This window comes from Bombus huntii, chromosome 4, assembly GCF_024542735.1.
Source record: "Bombus huntii isolate Logan2020A chromosome 4, iyBomHunt1.1, whole genome shotgun sequence".
NCBI classification, from domain to species: domain Eukaryota; kingdom Metazoa; phylum Arthropoda; class Insecta; order Hymenoptera; family Apidae; genus Bombus; species Bombus huntii.
Genome location: NC_066241.1, coordinates 3271326 through 3288020, shown reverse-complemented (window position 1 = coordinate 3288020; position 16695 = coordinate 3271326). Strand labels below are relative to the sequence as shown.

The window sequence follows — 16695 nt, the reverse complement described above, 5'->3', positions numbered from 1 at the left end:
TTTCTCTTTTCTCGCGTATTCGTTCTTGTCGTACCCGCGATCATTCTCGTCCCTCGCCTTCATCCTCCGTAACTCCGTTACGCTATATCTTTGTTTCGTCTTCGTTGCGTAATGAACTGGCTTTTCATTCTCCTGTCGTTTGTTATAGCTGCGTTAACGTCGTCGCTGCTACAACGCTCGATCGCAGCTCGTTCGACGGAAAATCTCTCGTCGCCTAAGTACCGAAAGGAAGCTCGCGTCTTTTTAATGAAATTCCTCGCGAACAATAGTGGAAGGTACGAAAGTAAAAAAGGTCGTTCGAAAAGGGCAGAATAACACGGAGCTGCTGAGAAGATCGGTAGCTGAGCTAGAAAGAAGACCAACGGGTCGACACGGCAGACTACTCGGTCGTCGTTCATCGGGCGTCGCTATTGGCAAAATGCGACCGGCTTTGTCGGAAAGAAGACCAATGGGACGACACAGGAGATTCGGATGTATCCGTGTCGTAAAGGAAGAAGATCGTGCGGCGGAAAGATTATTTAGCTCATTGGTCGACGATGGTCGACGGAGAAAGTAAATTTCGTCGTGTGGTAACAAGAGACAGGGTGGAATCGTGCGCGATCCGCGGCTCTCTCGTTCCTCGTTAACCCGTAGCGAATATCTTCGGTCGTTATTAAGCTATTAAAAAGTCTAGTTATCGTTGTCGTGGCGTATACAGGAGACGAGTCGTCGAGGGTTCCCAAGCAGGAATGCCACTTCAATAACGAAGCCGAAGCGGAGGAGTCGAGGGGCTTAATTTGCCTCGAGACGCCGCCATGTACGTTCTACCGAGCGCTCGCTCGTCGTATACGTATACATATATCTTTACGTGGATGCTTCTGCCACCTTTGTGTGCACGCCCGTACCTATACACGCGAGCGAGCCGTCTACGCGTACTCGAGCGTGCTCAGCCGGATCCCGCGCTTGTGTACGTTCCACGTAGAGTACATAGCACGCCTAGACCATTTTGCAGCATTCCTGCCATTCTAACATCCGCGTTTCATTAAAAGATCTTGCCCGACCTCTTGGTGTACTTGCACACAGGCGCACGCCCTACGGCCTAACACACCGAGAGACGTTTGCTCGAGTCGCAGCGTCTACTATCTAGAAATAAGAGAGAGAAACGGACAACCGAGCAGAGCAGAGGCCACGTAAGCGCGCCGCGGACTCCCGCTTGAGATATTTCTACACCGTGTAATCATTTTGCTTGAATATATTAACGGTGTTTTTTTTAACCCAGCAGATTACTCCTAGTCTGGCTGAAAAGAAACATGTGGCTAGCGTCGGGTTCGAAGTTCATCGCCTCAACTTTTGCGAAGCGACGCTTCCGATGCTCGTTTCGCGGCTACGTTCTCCGCCAACGGCTTTATTCGCAACGGCGAAAGAACCGCTGGTTCTTCGTTTAGAAAGTTTGGACGTTGACTTTCGATGATAAGATTTCATAGAGACAGAGCAACTGTCGTTAGTCCGATCTGTGGAAAGTTGAAGTTGGACCCAGTCTCAATTGTATATTTTTTATATTTCTTTATATTTTACGACAAACTGTCGAATCTATTTATCCGCCAAGATATAAGACAGTAACGTAGAGTAAATCACTTTTGAAATTCAAATCTAAATATATCGTGGATGCTTGGGAGCCAAGGGTCGTGCAGGATCGCGGAGATCGAAATGGCCTGAGTAAATGCGTCGTTTCCACCGGTAGTTAATTAACGACCGAGTAAGATTCGCTGACATTAGACGAGCCGCAGCACGGAATACGCGAAGGTTATTGCTCCTTTCGACTACTTTATGGAGTGTTGATGTAATCGAACCGTCAGCCTGAGCCGACGGATAAGATTTTCGAAAGGATACGGCGGACAGCGGTGGGAGAGAAAGCGAGGAAGCGTGCAAACGCAAACGCAGCATCGCCAGTAATGCGGCATAATACCCCCGTAAGGGGGTTAAGAGTAATTCCTGTCGGCCAGGGGGTCGTCCCTTTCGACATTTACGACGTGTTTTACGCGATCAAAGCGAGCCGTAACAATTATTGGACGATTTCGCGGCCGTAAAATTTTATTCGATCCCACAGTCTCCTCCGTCGGCGATTCCACCCTCTTTTCTTTCGCAATCACTGGAGGGGATGTTTCGCGCTTCTCGTATGCTTTTCCTTCTGTTCACTGTCAACCTCCGCTGTAATACGATATTCCTCGCGATTTTACAGGATAACATGTAATAAGAGACTCACAGTATCCCGACAAAGATTTATACTTTTGATCGTTTTCTTCGGATATTTTTGTTTTCCCACCAGTTCGTAGAATATGATTAGGTAACCGTGATGTGTAATTGGATATTCTATTTTACGCTTCGTGTCACGCGGAGAGGTCATCGAAAAGCGAAATTCTAGAGATATTTCTTGATCATCGTTCGACCCGCGGTATGGCACAAAGTCGAGGTGGGATCGAGGGTCGTTCGGGACACCCGGTACACCCTGGGATTTCGCGCGTATTGTAGGTTTGGCCGCGTTTTCTCTTGGAGTGATTTGATTTACGGCGGTTGGAAAAGCCGCGGTGGCGAGCGGAAAAGAGACGAGTACCCCTTCCCGCGGCGGAAGTGGCGCGAGAAAGGAAGAAAATAATAAAAGCAGCAAAAGGAGAGAACGAGTGGAACACATCGAAGATATGGTCGAGCGAATTCGACGCGCGGAACTCGCAAAGGAAACGACGCCTGCATGAGAAAAAGACGGAAAAGGGACGAAGGGAGAAGGGAAAAAGTAGAGGGACGAAGCGGAGCGAGGCGAAAACGGAGCCGTGACGGCGATGGAAAAACATCGCCACGAACGAGCGTGCGCGAGAAATCGTTCGCACAGGATTCTTTTTGGGAAACGGAAGCACGAAATTGCCAAAGCGCGAAAGAAATCGTAGAAAAGTTCTGCCTCACGAGGAACGGGAAACGAGGAGCGGACGCGCGTCCCAGCCGGAAACGCGGCGCACCCTGTCGTCTATCCGAAACGTTATTATTATCCGTGCAAAGAAATTTAGAATGTGGCCAGAAACTTTGGTCTCTGTGTTCGCTTTTTCCACGCTCGGAAACACGCTCCTCGGTTTACGCCCAGTATTATAACACCACCGGATTAAAATTAATATTTTACTTATTTCTTCGTCCTTGTTGCTTTTTTCTTTTTTTTATTTTTTTTTCCCCCATTTCTTCTGTCGTCGAATTACGTGAAGGAATTCGAGATTGCGTATCGCGGGATGCGCTACGTTATATTAACATCCTGCGCGATATAGCCGGTGGTATGCAATTTTTAAAAACCGGTTTCGGCTGGACGCCTCGTTTCATTAACTTTTTTTTTCTTTCACTATTATATATATATATTTTTTTTTCAACGTGTTTTCACGCGATCGTAGTTCGTTAAATAAAATACAAATTAACTAGACGACGCGTCGATTTGATATTCTGTGCAAGTAACAGTAAATGGTAAGGAAAGGAGGAAGATTCTACCTTTGAGAACGCAAAGGAAATGGCTCAAGGACTTGTAGCAACGATCGTCTTTCTCAGGATCTGACAATACGATAATGCTTGACACGCGACGATGCTACCTTTCTGAAAGCACTCGAGCAGAACTAGCGTCCGTAACGAAGCGAAACACGATATCAACAAGGTAGAATACCTCTTGGCTCGATTTCTTTCGTAAATCAGAAGAGGGCCGGATATTCTTACAGCTCGGTGTCGATATCAGATCTCTGGGGTAACGCGCAGTCGTCTTCTTCTAGGATCTTTCCCTTCGCACCCCTGTAGAAGCTCAGCCCTGCCGGCCGGATTCACCCTCGAATTAAAAGAGCAGCCATTCCAGCCCCTTTTTCTCTTTTCCTCTCCTTACTTTTCTTCTCTTCTACCTTTTTCCGGTCTGGTATGTCTTACATTTGGGATGGTTCGCGCGCGATGCTGTGTATAAGAACTACGAGAAGGTCGAGGGTGAGAAAAAGAGATGGAGGAAAAAATTGAATGGATTTTGGGAATCGATTCCTTCGGATGCGAGCAGACGTCTGGAAGCACCGTTGAACTGGGTCAGGATCGTGGAATCTACTTGGTATTAATGTTCCCCTCCGAATATAATTTTATGTTACTCGAAAATATCGTCTACGGTGGTGGTACGCGATTGTCTGCTAAATTTTAAACCGAACGTTCTGTCGATAAAATATATCGACCGTCGTAGGTAAATTTTTTGTACGCGTTTTAGTTTGTTGGTTTACACGACCGGTTCCGTTTATTTACAGTTTCCGGTATTCCTTCGCGTTCTTTATTCGTTTGATTACACGATATTCTTAAAAAAAAAAAAAAAAATGTATGTTTTGCATATAACACGATATGAAACATCATACCAAGGGTATGCTAACGGCGTGTATGACGCAAAACCTATAAAACCGACGAACGGATTAGTGTTGCGGTAGTATTCGTTTGCCTACCTAGATTTTCTAGCGAATTCATATTTCAAATAAACGCCGGTCCCCGTGTCACGTTACCAACCCTGATAGAATCGATAGGGTCGTTATTCAAGTTCCGATTATACTCCCACCACCAGCCATACTTTATTAATTACAATTACTTCCATGTTTGCAAAGGTAAAATTTGCGAGTTTGGTTCATGTATTTTGCCACGATACAAATTAGCGTCGACTAATCATAACTGATTTTCTTCTTTGTTTGTTTACACCCGCCGATACCGTTTTACTCGCTGCACACGATACACCGCGTGTTTTTGACAAAGGCAACGAATCGAACGATTATTTAACGAATTGAAATATTCCCGTTGCCGTGGCAGCAAAGGAAATCTCACTCGGTACGAGAACGATACGCGCGTTCGAAAAGCTTTTTGACCCTCTGGTGATTCGACCTGTGTTCTTTCTCTATCGGGTATCTACTTCCACCAAGCTCGTGGCTCTTTCTATTTCCTTTCCCTCTTTCCTCTCTCTTTCTGTTTTCCTACGGTGAAAAGCGGGTAGCAGCCGACAACCCTTTGTTACCGTGCCTTATCTTAATTGCTTTCACGGGTTCCCGTTTAGATCAATACACACCAGCGGCGTTCCACCGCCAGCTCTGGCTGTTGCCATACCTCCGCACCACTCGGCTCCGCTTCGCGAATCTAAATTATCCCAAGGGTTGTTTCGACGAGGGATTTTCGATTTTCTCTTTTCTCCCTTCTCTCGTTCTTCCGCCCCTGTGTACGCAGCCCTTGCATATTTTAGGACCGTTCGCCTGAATCTCCCGCCCCGTTCAGCTCGTTCGCTCAATCTGATTTATCGCATTGGCTGGACACGTTTATTCTACAAATATATCCACGTGATTCCGTTGCGAGATAATTACCAAAATACGATCGTTCGTCTATCTTTGATCGAACAGTACGGAGAACGTTAGTTGGTTCGATTTATTACGTAGAAAAGATCCATAAAAATTCCATGGTTATCGTTGTCACGGGACCGATGAACGAAGCAGACAGAGCCTGGACGATTTTTGAAACGAGGCAAACTTTGTCTTGGTCGTGGTGACGCGTAACAGGACGCGAATTAGTCGGACAATTAGCTCGATCTTCAACGGGGTGTCATATTAATGTAGTTCGCTCGCTAACGACCCTCGAAAACGACGAACGTTACGTCGTCGCGGCTTTGTATAGCCGGTGTTTCACCCGAACCCGTGTGACGAATCCGTGTGCTACGGCCGACGGGAAGCCAGAGAAGGAGGGGAACAGGAAAGTACGCGTACTCGCGTGAGCGGGACTGGGAAAGAAACAGGGAGTACAGAGTCAGGCAGACCGTTTGAGTCGTAAAATGTTAACTGCTAGTAAAACTGAGTTTACGTGCTTGTAAGGACCCCCGCTGGAGGTTAGCAGTCTCTGCGCCTTGCCGACTCGGTACCAAGGGCCTCCCCTTACACCCCTTAATAGCCAGATTATTGCCCGTAAGCCACCCCCGATTACTTTCTTCCCGCTCGATACCCGAAAATAATTTCGGTCGAGCGCTTAATTTTGCACGCCGCGGCACATGTTTCCCTTTCACGGATGCGCAAACTCTTGTTCCGCTCTGTAAAATATAACCCCACACGTTTCTAAGATGCTTCCGCGTGGATTTTATTTTTGTAACTGGAGATAATTTCCATACTTTACGTGTCATTTGAATTGTCCAAGATGCGTTCGACCAGAAAAATGTTGCAAGTTTCGATAGACCTCGGTAGCTAACCTCTCCTGCCATGAAATAAACGAAAGTACCGCCGATAGTTGACGATCGTTTAACTTTCAATGGAACAACTTCCTCCTTACAGCATCACCGTAAACGTACGTTTTATTTCTTTGCTACCTGAGCGAACGACGCGGGTGAAGGTTTTTCATTTTTAATTACCAACAGTAGCGTGAAAAGTTCTCGGCCGCTGTACCACGGCCAGCAAAGTTTTAACGATATCCTGCTGACTGCTGGTAACCTCCTCCCCCTAACTCGTCCTCGAAAACTGGCGACTACTTGTTCGCAACATCTTCCGTATCGCATTGCAAACGTTCTTTTTAGTTATCGAATATATAGAACTTTTCGTAACGATCTTAAAAAGTTAGCTCGCCACCGCTAAACCAACCGGATTCCAAATTCAGCTTTCTCGAGAATCAACGGGGGAAGTTTGAGGACGATTCTCCCTTGTGTAAGGGAGATTCGTTAACGAACGGGAAGGCACTGACAGAGTCAGCGCGTAACCGTAGTAACATCTTTCTCAAAGAAACGGTTCCCCAGTGATCGACTTTGTGTCTTCGCCCTTTCAGTCAAGTCCCTGGAGGAATTTGAAACTTCAACCCCTTCGCCGGCGCGGCAGACCTAATTGTTACACTTCGTATAAATGCATTAGTTCCGCGCATTCGTTTCACGGTCCCACGAATCCCGGCGAACTTTCACACCCTTCTTCGTTTCTCTTTCGTCTCTGGAGACTTTTTTCCCAGTAACCAGGAACTATATAGAGTCAGGAGAGAAAGGTCCTAACGAATTTAAATGCCGCTCAAATAACCGCAAATGTAATTAATTCAATCTTCAAATCTCAGTCGAGGGATACGTGGGGTCGAAACATCGCGTCGTTCGTTCAAAAACGCAACGTAGTATTTTATTTAACTCTTACTTTAGTCAAGCTATTTGAATGGCTTTTTATATTTTTAACTCTTTCGTTTCTTCTATCGATAGTCACAATCGTTCAGTGACATTCGTCTTTTCGTTTACGTTCGCATGCCTTTTTAGTCCCGCGACGAGTTTCTCTCCAAACAGCTACTTTCACGCCCGAGTCTTTGTTTTGGCTAACTTTCCTGCTCGACAAACAACGTACTCGTCACTTTTTAAAATCACAGGAAGAATAATCGGTTCCGTGGGGAAGTATATCTCGCGGCAGTTTGCACGAGTTTCCTGGGCTGTCGTTCATCCCCTCGCCGTGCTTACTCGTGCGTGCACGTGTTGGTTTATGTAGCAAGAAGGGGGTGAAAACTGTCGAAAGATGCATCTTTCTGGAAGAACTGTCACACGAGGCGAACAACGGAAGGAAAGAAAAGGAAAGAGAAAGTGCCTCGCTCTCTGTGGTTTTATGGGTCGTCCAGCTCCATCATGCGCCGTAAAAGTACGATAAAACCACTGTTATACCGTGGAAAACCACCCCCGTTTTAAAGCACTGCGTGCATCGGCCCTTAAGACAAAAGGAACGAAAGGATCGAGAGACCGGGATGAAGATACGAGCGAACATCGAAGTAAAATTGATTCTTTTATGATCGATAAACGCACGCGACTTTTCCCAACCTGCTCTGTCTCTTTTCTCGTGGAAACACGATCTCGCGCTAGGGGTTCGCCGTTGCTCCTCGTCCGTCGAGAAAAATTGTCACGATAGCAAAGTCAACCACTTCGATTCGCCTGCAACCACACGGGGATGCTTTTAATATTTTTCTCGATTAGTCAAAGATTTTGATAATTAGGGAAAGATCCGGTGCGATGTTTCTACGTTCATATCGAACTTTGCTCGTTCGATACGTTCATAATTGACACAAGTATGATACATTTTATATCAAAGCTTTGGCGATTTTTTACTGTTTCAGTCCTATCTTTACGAAATACTCAGGAAGAGGAACCGCCCGACCCGCAGCTAATGAGGTTGGACAACATGTTGATCGCGGAGGGTGTCGCAGGACCGGAAAAGGGTGGTGGTGCGGGAGCTGCGGCCTCTGCCGCGGCGGCAGCCGCGGCTGGACCACCTGGACAACCCGACAACGCCATCGAACATTCGGATTACAGAGCCAAACTTGCCCAAATTAGACAGATTTACCATCAGGAGCTGGAGAAATACGAACAGGTTCGTAAATGGTCATTCTCTTATCTTCCATACATCGCACACTGTTACTGGAATTTCAGGTATTCTTTTTTCTGCGCTCGTCGTTAAATTCTGGAAAAAGTAAAGTGTTTCCGAATGTTCGATGTAATCGAATATAAGGGGTCACTGTGTAGTTTTTCCGCGGGATTTTTTTCTACCTTCGGGCTAAGCGATAAGAGGCCAGTTTAAGGGTAGCGGCGGAGTACGAGACTCGTCTCTGTTCGACGATTTGCGTGCTAATGAACCGACTCACTCGTGTTAAGTAAAATCTCGCGTGTCGGCCAGGTTAACGGCTGTATCACGAACTGCGGATCTCTATAATGTCAGGAAATTCCCTACAGGCTATTGTGTTTCGCGCTCGAAATTCGACGAACTTGTAAAACTTTACCACCAACCTGTCCTAATACTTTTGTAAAACGTTCCACCTTTCTGATAATCCGTTAACGCTCGATTCCTTTGCGAGATCGATTAGACCGTTCGAAGATCCTTAAAATCGCCTGCACGAATATTCAATCATCGCGTATATCAACCGGAATATCGATTTGGTTTTTCATGCAAGCTATTTCGTATCCGGTTTCCAGTTTCGTTATTTCTGTCGCGAAAATTCAACGTTATTTGCTAGCACCGTGCCACGGAACGTTCGTTGTAACGCATTCAATTCCAGCTCATTAATATGCGCGCGATTGAAACGAAAAGCATCGGTGGCGTGCAACGCGCATGATCTCTCTCCCACTCGCCACCACTCACTTATCAACGATAAAAGCATAATTCTTTTTAACGCCTCTCGTGTTTTCTCTCCCTTTTGCATACTTTGCAAATAACCGTGGCCCGTCATTCGTACTGGCTCGGCTCGTGTATTCGCGCGTACATAAATACCAAATAACTCGTGCTCGAGTTCAGCGTGAAAGAGAGAGAGAGAGAGAGAGAGAGAGAATAAGATAGACAGAGAGTGAGAGAGAGTGGGGGGTGAGAGCGTGCTTTAATTGCCACACCCGTTTCGACCCCATATTTCACCGTGTGTCAGCGGTCTTGATGTCTCCCCGCAGTAAATACGCACACCCTTGCTTTGAGGTCCACCGGCCTGTATATGGACGCGTGTGGAATTCTTTGTAAACGCAACAATATGGACGCGGTTCGTGTCGAGATGTATGCGCTCGCGTGCACACACGCCGCTGTAACTCCAGTTACCGGGGGGTAGTTGACGCTCTATCGATAAGCCTGGTCATCAACAAGTTTAAACCCCATCCTGCTTTTTCCCTTCTTCTAAGAGTCAAACGTTATCGAGTTCGATGGTGGTTTCGTTTTACTTCCGTTTTTCGTCTTTCTTCCAGCGTTTAGCTTTAACCACACAGCCGATCTTTTATCTCTTTGTCCGACGTTAAATTCGGTTTTCGTTCCTCTTTCAGATTCGCTGCAAAATAAAATCCACTTGTGGTAGAAATTCTCTCTTTTTTTACGCCGCTCTATTCGTATCGCGTGCAAGCTCGCGATTGTTATTTAAAGGAACAACGTACACCCTTGTTCCGAACGGTATTCGGATAGCCGTGCAGTTTGGTGAGCTCGGATAATACAATGTATCGAGTTCTGCCGTAGAATATATTGCCGCGATTAAAAGTAACGTTATTACCGGTTGATATCGTCGTGGCCAAAAGTTTTATCATAACCGAAATTTACTATTCAAACTCGCCGCCCGAGTCACTGCATTAGGGTGAACGTCTGCCTGACTATGCAAAATGGCGTGACAAGTACGAGAATAGAACCGCATCGAGTTTTACGAGATCGCGTGATCACGGCCAACAAATACCGTCTGGCATGAATCTTACTGGTGCATGCCCTCCTTTGTTTTGCCCGATTCTTCCTACAGATTTTAACCTTTTCTCTGCGAGCTTTCTGCGCGTTAAACCATCGTCTTTTCTTCGGTGAACAAAATTTACGCAAAGTCGTACACACTTTTTTCCCTAATATTTCGTAAAGTTCAATCCATTTTGTTTTTCCGTTTCTTCTTCCTCTTTCTTTTTTTTTTCCTTCTTCTCGTCTTGTCTCGTTATCATAATTCAGGATAAATGGGGATTGCGGCAATCCGTTCATGAAAATTACCGCGAACTTTGCTAAATTCGATTACGTAAGAAAGGAAGGCTATCGTATATTGCGGTAACCGCACAACAACCGCGGCAGACGTAACCACGATCAGGTATATTTAGCAGCATGCAGGTTGGAATTTCGATAACGCTCGCGAGCCAAAACCCTCACTATATCCGCTATATCCGCGAAATATTACACGCATATTAATAGAGGGAACTGCAGTAAAATTAGAGCCATCACGAGAAATTTCATTTTCCACGGAGACGAATTAACGGTCGTCATCGGGACACTTGTTGGCTTTGCCGTTTCAGGAGATGAATATCGACGTTTCGCGATTCCCTAACCTTCCTCAAACTATCTAGCACGTCTTGATTGATACGATACGGTTGTACGAGAATCCACGACCTCGTTCCTCCCTTCGTCTTCGTGCGTTACCTCGCCTTTTATAAGCCATCTATAGCACTACCTACTTGCGGCGCAAGTTTTCATTACCATCTCTAACTATATCTTTTGCGTGCGATATTTTTCCTTAGCGAACGACAAATATTTCGCTTGAAAGAGAAACTGGCATTTGCCTCGCGATTGCCCTTTGTTCGATAGAGCGCTGCAACAACACCTGACGGTTCACTGGTCAATTTAGAAATTCCCGCTCAATTACTTAAGAAAATATTACTTTTTGGTTCGTCGTTCCGATAATTTGAAAATCGAAGGAAACACAAATACGCGGAGAAGAGCATAATTCTCAGTGGGTTTTCCATCCAATCCACCTACTCGAGATCGTCCCAAACCCCTCGTCCTAGGTGAACAGCGAGGCAGGAACGAAGCTGATCCACCCCACCAAGTCGGTGGTACGCTCGTGCAAAGAGAGAGAAGAGCAGAAAGGAAGAGAAGAGAACGAAGAGAAACGGGGGTGGATGGAAGAAAGACGAGGAGAGTACCAGGGTATGGCGGCAGAGTGGAATCCATTTCGAAATTGCGAGCCACCCTGTCCGACTTCTCCCCTGCCAACCTCTTCCTTCTAACGCCTTCCCTCAGGAAAATCCACCCTCCTCCGGTACCCTTCGCCCCCCCCCCTCGCTCGCTCCCTTTACCTCTTTCCTTTTCCTACCACCTTACCTTCTCCCTTTCTTTCCAACAGGCGCCCGTGTCCTTTCTTCGCTCCCTCCCGAAGGTAGCGTGCTCGTCTCGAATACTGATATCGAGCAAAGTCCTTTTTCCCTTAAACCGAGCAGCCACCAGGAATAATGCATTATACGTACGCGCCTTTCTTCTCGCTTTTTTTTTTTTACTCTCGATCCTCGCCCCTTCTCTCTCATTTTTCGGTCTTCCGTCCTGCTTCTCCCGAGGCTTTCCTCCGCTTCTCTTTGCGATTTCGTCCTTACCTCGAAACGTCAGCGATCTTCCAAGCCGACTTTTCACGTTGAGACGACCTTTCTTTCCGCTTTTCCTGTATCCAAAGAAAACTCGTGAAGTCCTTTAGACGATACATAGCGTGCCTCTTCTTACCTGAACCGTTAGCGTTTGCCCTCGATTTTTATCTATTTTAGGTTTTGAAGCGCGGAAACACGGTCCTTGAGTGTTCGTTAATAACGAGGTGATTTTTTCATTTTGTCCCAGGCGTGTAACGAGTTCACAACCCACGTAATGAATCTACTGAGGGAACAAAGTCGTACCAGGCCAATCACGCCGAAGGAGATCGAGAGGATGGTTCAGATTATTCACAAGAAGTTCTCCAGCATTCAAATGCAGCTTAAACAGTCTACCTGCGAGGCGGTGATGATTCTGAGGAGTCGATTCCTCGACGCAAGGCGAGTGTTCGTTCCATAAACGTTGTTCATTTATTTTTATTACGTTAAAATCTCCGTCACGGTTTTCACCGACGTGGTTTTCACCGATGAATTGATTAAACGCATCGACACTGTCTTAATTCTTCGTCCTACAACAACGAGCGAGATTCGTGATAAGAAATTTGAGTGAAGAGCAATAAGCACGAGCCTGAATCGTGGTACTTGAGCCGGGACAAACGTAAACAACGCGAGTCAGACTCCTGGTTCGATTGTCCTCGATATTTTGTTACTTTATCTACGCGTAATTCTTTGTTACGTTCACACGTTTAGGTTATAATCCCCTGAAAGAATTAAACAACCCTTATACCTATCATGACAGTAAAAAGAAAATCTAATATTGACGATAGTGAGAATATAGTAAGAAGTATGTCACTATTGCGAATAGTGATTCGATAGATTCTCATAATAACGAATGCCAACGATATTGTGTTTCCTATTATGTTTCATTGTTTCGAAAAATATCACACAGTTGAAGATTACTAATTTTCTACGAGTTTTCTAAAAATATTATTAATTTGAACCAAGTATTAATTTACAAATTAATTTACAATTTAATTTACATTATCCACTATCAAATAATAAATCATTTTTCTTCACCAATGAATCGATCGTAATTACTTACCGGACATCTTGAAAGTATTAGTCGCGCACAAACGTGTTTATTATTTCACAATTCCTTTCGTTACACCGAAATGTACATGTTAGAAGACGCGTAAATTTTGCGCCAATTCGAACACACGACTAAACAGCTAAATAGCTCGACGTGTGATCGACCTTCTTGTTTATTGTGGCCTGACCAATCGGCAGTTAGCCTGTAGGACAAGAGGTTATCGGCAACAGTTTTGAACGACATATATTCTCTGTGAATTATATACATCATCAATAACGTATAACGATAGGCGATTTAGTAGCAGATAGGCACGTTCGAAAGAAGAAATAGGAATAGAAAGAAATATTTCTATAAAGGAATGTAAAATACAAATATTCATCTGTCAGTAGATTTTCTGAAGATAAAGACACAGATTTTGAGGTAATTAAGTTTGGATTAAGTTTGAATTAAACGTAATCGCTTATAGCCTGATCAAGGTCTCCTACCGTCGAACGTTGTCGGTCACTGATATTGTCAAACAAAACCATCGTTGATTAAAATCATATGGATTAGGACCGATGTTGTGTAGTAGTGTACAGTAAGCGAAAGGCGAGTGTTATCCGTTGTGAAAAGGAAATCGATTGTTACGTTACAGGCGTAAGAGACGGAATTTCAGCAAACAAGCGTCGGAAATTCTAAACGAATACTTTTATTCGCACCTCAGTAATCCGTATCCGAGCGAAGAAGCGAAAGAAGAGCTCGCACGAAAGTGTGGAATCACCGTGAGTCAGGTAAAGTAAATCAAAATATTTTTTGTAACTTGGACTCGTTGCTATCGCGTAACGGTAATTCGTGTGTGTGTCAATAATTATTTTAAAATAACGGAAGTTACTGAAACAACTATTCCCGATCGAACATTTTTTAACATCGGCCGAAGATTTACTAAATACGATAATCGATTAGTTTAAGGCATTTTTTAAATAATACTAAATAATAATAATAATAAAAGTTGTTCGTCGTATTTGTAGGTTTCCAATTGGTTTGGCAACAAGAGGATACGCTACAAGAAAAACATAGGTAAAGCACAGGAGGAGGCGAACTTGTACGCAGCCAAAAAGGCAGCTGGTAAGTTCCGTCCTTCGCAAATGAGCGACGGGTGTTCCTTGAAGAGTTCGTTTCGATAGCTTGCTCGTATTAAGGATATCGATAAAAATGAACAATAAATTATAATATGAAAGTTAAACGGTTGAAAAATACGATTCTTTTTAGTAGCCACAGTTGATACCGGCGGAGTGTTGCTGAGAAAACGACAACTGCGCGAGAGCAAACTCCTTTTACATACTCGGATAGATTATTATTTAGCGAAATTTCCACTCAACACCGGTAACACTACTTCGCATCATCTTCTTTTCATCGTCGCGATCATTTTTATATCAAACTCGATATTGGTGTAGAGGAAAAGTTTACGTGGCATAGCGGTTTCTCATTATCGTAAATTATCGTGAGATTCAGTTACTCGTTACTCTGGCTCTGTCACCGTTGTCGTTCCGGCTGACTAATAAATCTTTTAGGAGGAAACAAAATTATCGACTGGGGTTCGTACCTTTTTCTTTTTTTCTTTTCGCTATATAAAAAGATACGCTCAACTTGGAGCTGTATAACCATCTTAAATTATGCAACTGTCTTAACGTATCTCTCGCAAACACGACACGACACGATTTTCTTCGATAACGACACGTCATCTCGGTTCATTCGTATTTACTTTTTCGCATTCTCCATGAAATTAGAATAAAAATTCCGAGGGTGTTTCTTCTGGAAATTCTTCGCATTCGCACAACTTGCTGGTCGCGATTACGCGTACTTTTCTTAACAACCGAGACGTTTCTTTATTTTAGAGGGCAAGGCGAGATATTTTTAACTTACCAATTATACGGAGAAAGAGGGAACGAAAGATGAGAAGAGCGTAGGAGAATACACGAGTGCAGGAGGACGATGAGATGCCGGCATTCTCGCGTTTCTTTCGACACCCTCCATGCATTTGTCTTTCCTCAGCCACGCTCCTGGTAAACGGGCCGCAGTCTTCTCGTAATTAAAGAAACGGAATTCCAGCGATACTGGCGCCAGCACTGCGGAACCCAGTACTTCGTCTCGGATAGCGGAAATGTTTTCGCGTTTCGAAGGAAAAATTACCGCTGTTACATTCTGAAGTAACCAAGCTAATTTCCAAGTTATTCCGTTGTCGTTCAAATATTCCTATCGATACTTTACATGTAGTTCTCGATAATAGAAAATTCGTTGAAATTTCGCTTTCATCCGATAATTCGTTCATTCGATGCGGAATCGTCGAAAGACGATTTCACGATACGTATGTCGATTGAATTAATCGGTGGCGTCTGTAACTAGTCCTATTGGGAATTATATATGTATCGTGTTAAAAAGTCAATGAAATTCGAGGGAAAGATGAGCATCGACGACGCCACCGATTACACGAGATACAAAATTAGAAACGAGCTCACGTCTTTTTTTTGCGATAAACGAAGATGTTGATCAGTGAGGCGGAAGAACTTAAAAGACGCACCCTCGAATTTTGTATGCACCGCGATTGTTTCTACAGCAGCTTTTGCAGGAGCGTCGCCGTACAGTATGGGTGGTGCCAGTCAAGGCACCCCGACGCCGATGATGTCGCCGGCGCCACCCGGCGGGCCACAAGACATGGCCGGATACGGGATGGGCATAAACGGTAGCGACTACGGCTCGCAGCCGTACAACGACGGCTCCATGGGCTACGATCCTATGCACCAGGTAACCGTCAGAACTTCTCTTTCTAAGTAAATTCATTTCTACCTCGTAGTCAGCAATCATTGCCTCGCTTTCATCAATGCCCTCTTGCATTCCTTGAGCATGTTAGATAAGTCTTGATAACGCTTAACCCCGATGTCGAGGGATCTTCCGCGTGGTTCGAATGAATGGAAAGAGACGGCAAAATGGTTCTTTTCGTATCGTTTCCGTTTCGTTTCGTTTTTTTTTTTTTTTTTTTTTTTCATCTTCAACGAATAATCATCGTATTTGGATGTAACAACGTTGGAACACTGCTCTCGATTTCCATCCATTTTCAAGCCATAGCATTGTGCTTCTATTATAAACGCATGCGCATCTCACCGCATATTCACACATATTGTGAGAAAGGACGTTTGGATGGGGAAGAGAACGAGGGAACGAAAGAAAGAGCAAGGAGGCGAAAGGAAAATGCAGCGAATGTGGTATTGGTGATGGTGAAAGGAAATTTGAGCTCGTGCTTATATACAGGGTGATTCAGTTTCAAGCAAATCAAAAACATAAAAAATAGTGTAAACGTTAAATATATACACATCATAAGTGTAATTACAGGCTGGTGATTTCTATTATCGATCGAACACTCTGTATGGAGTTGAGCGCGCGTGAATGCCGTGTTATGATAGCTTGTAAAGAACGGCGCGTGCGTCTGTAGGTGCAAGTAGGTGCGTGTTGTTAGAATATATAGGACTGGATTGGATATGCTGCTGCTGGCCCATAAATATGGGCTTAGAGGAAGCCGATAGTGGTGGCAGGAGCGGAAGGTTGGAGGAGAAAGAGTATCAGGGAGTGCACACGGAGCCAGCAGCAGCCAGTAGCATAAGGGTTGCTTAGTATGCATTGGAGTTGCTAAGTCACTTTTTAGGTAGGGCTGCTCCCTCACATATTAATAGACTTGGTAGGTGCGCGGCCCTGCTTCTAACGAGCTGCCTCTATTCGACCGATGAAACGCAACGGGACTGTATCTTCCGAGATC

General features: G+C 44.7%; 1 protein-coding gene across 6 annotated transcripts in view; it reads left to right on the top strand.

The window, feature by feature from the left end:
- Window positions 1-16695, top strand: part of LOC126865248 (homeobox protein extradenticle) — a 41342-nt gene that overhangs the window by 15998 nt on the left and 8649 nt on the right. For 5 of the 6 annotated variants that reach the window (XM_050617575.1, XM_050617571.1, XM_050617573.1 and 2 more), the window contains exons 3-7: window positions 8098-8351; window positions 12069-12259; window positions 13543-13678; window positions 13916-14012; window positions 15502-15689. In XM_050617575.1, coding sequence (XP_050473532.1) covers window positions 8098-8351; window positions 12069-12259; window positions 13543-13678; window positions 13916-14012; window positions 15502-15689 — 866 coding nt within the window. The remainder of the gene's footprint in view (window positions 1-8097; window positions 8352-12068; window positions 12260-13542; window positions 13679-13915; window positions 14013-15501; window positions 15690-16695) is intronic. The other variant, XM_050617572.1, reaches the window with a different exon arrangement.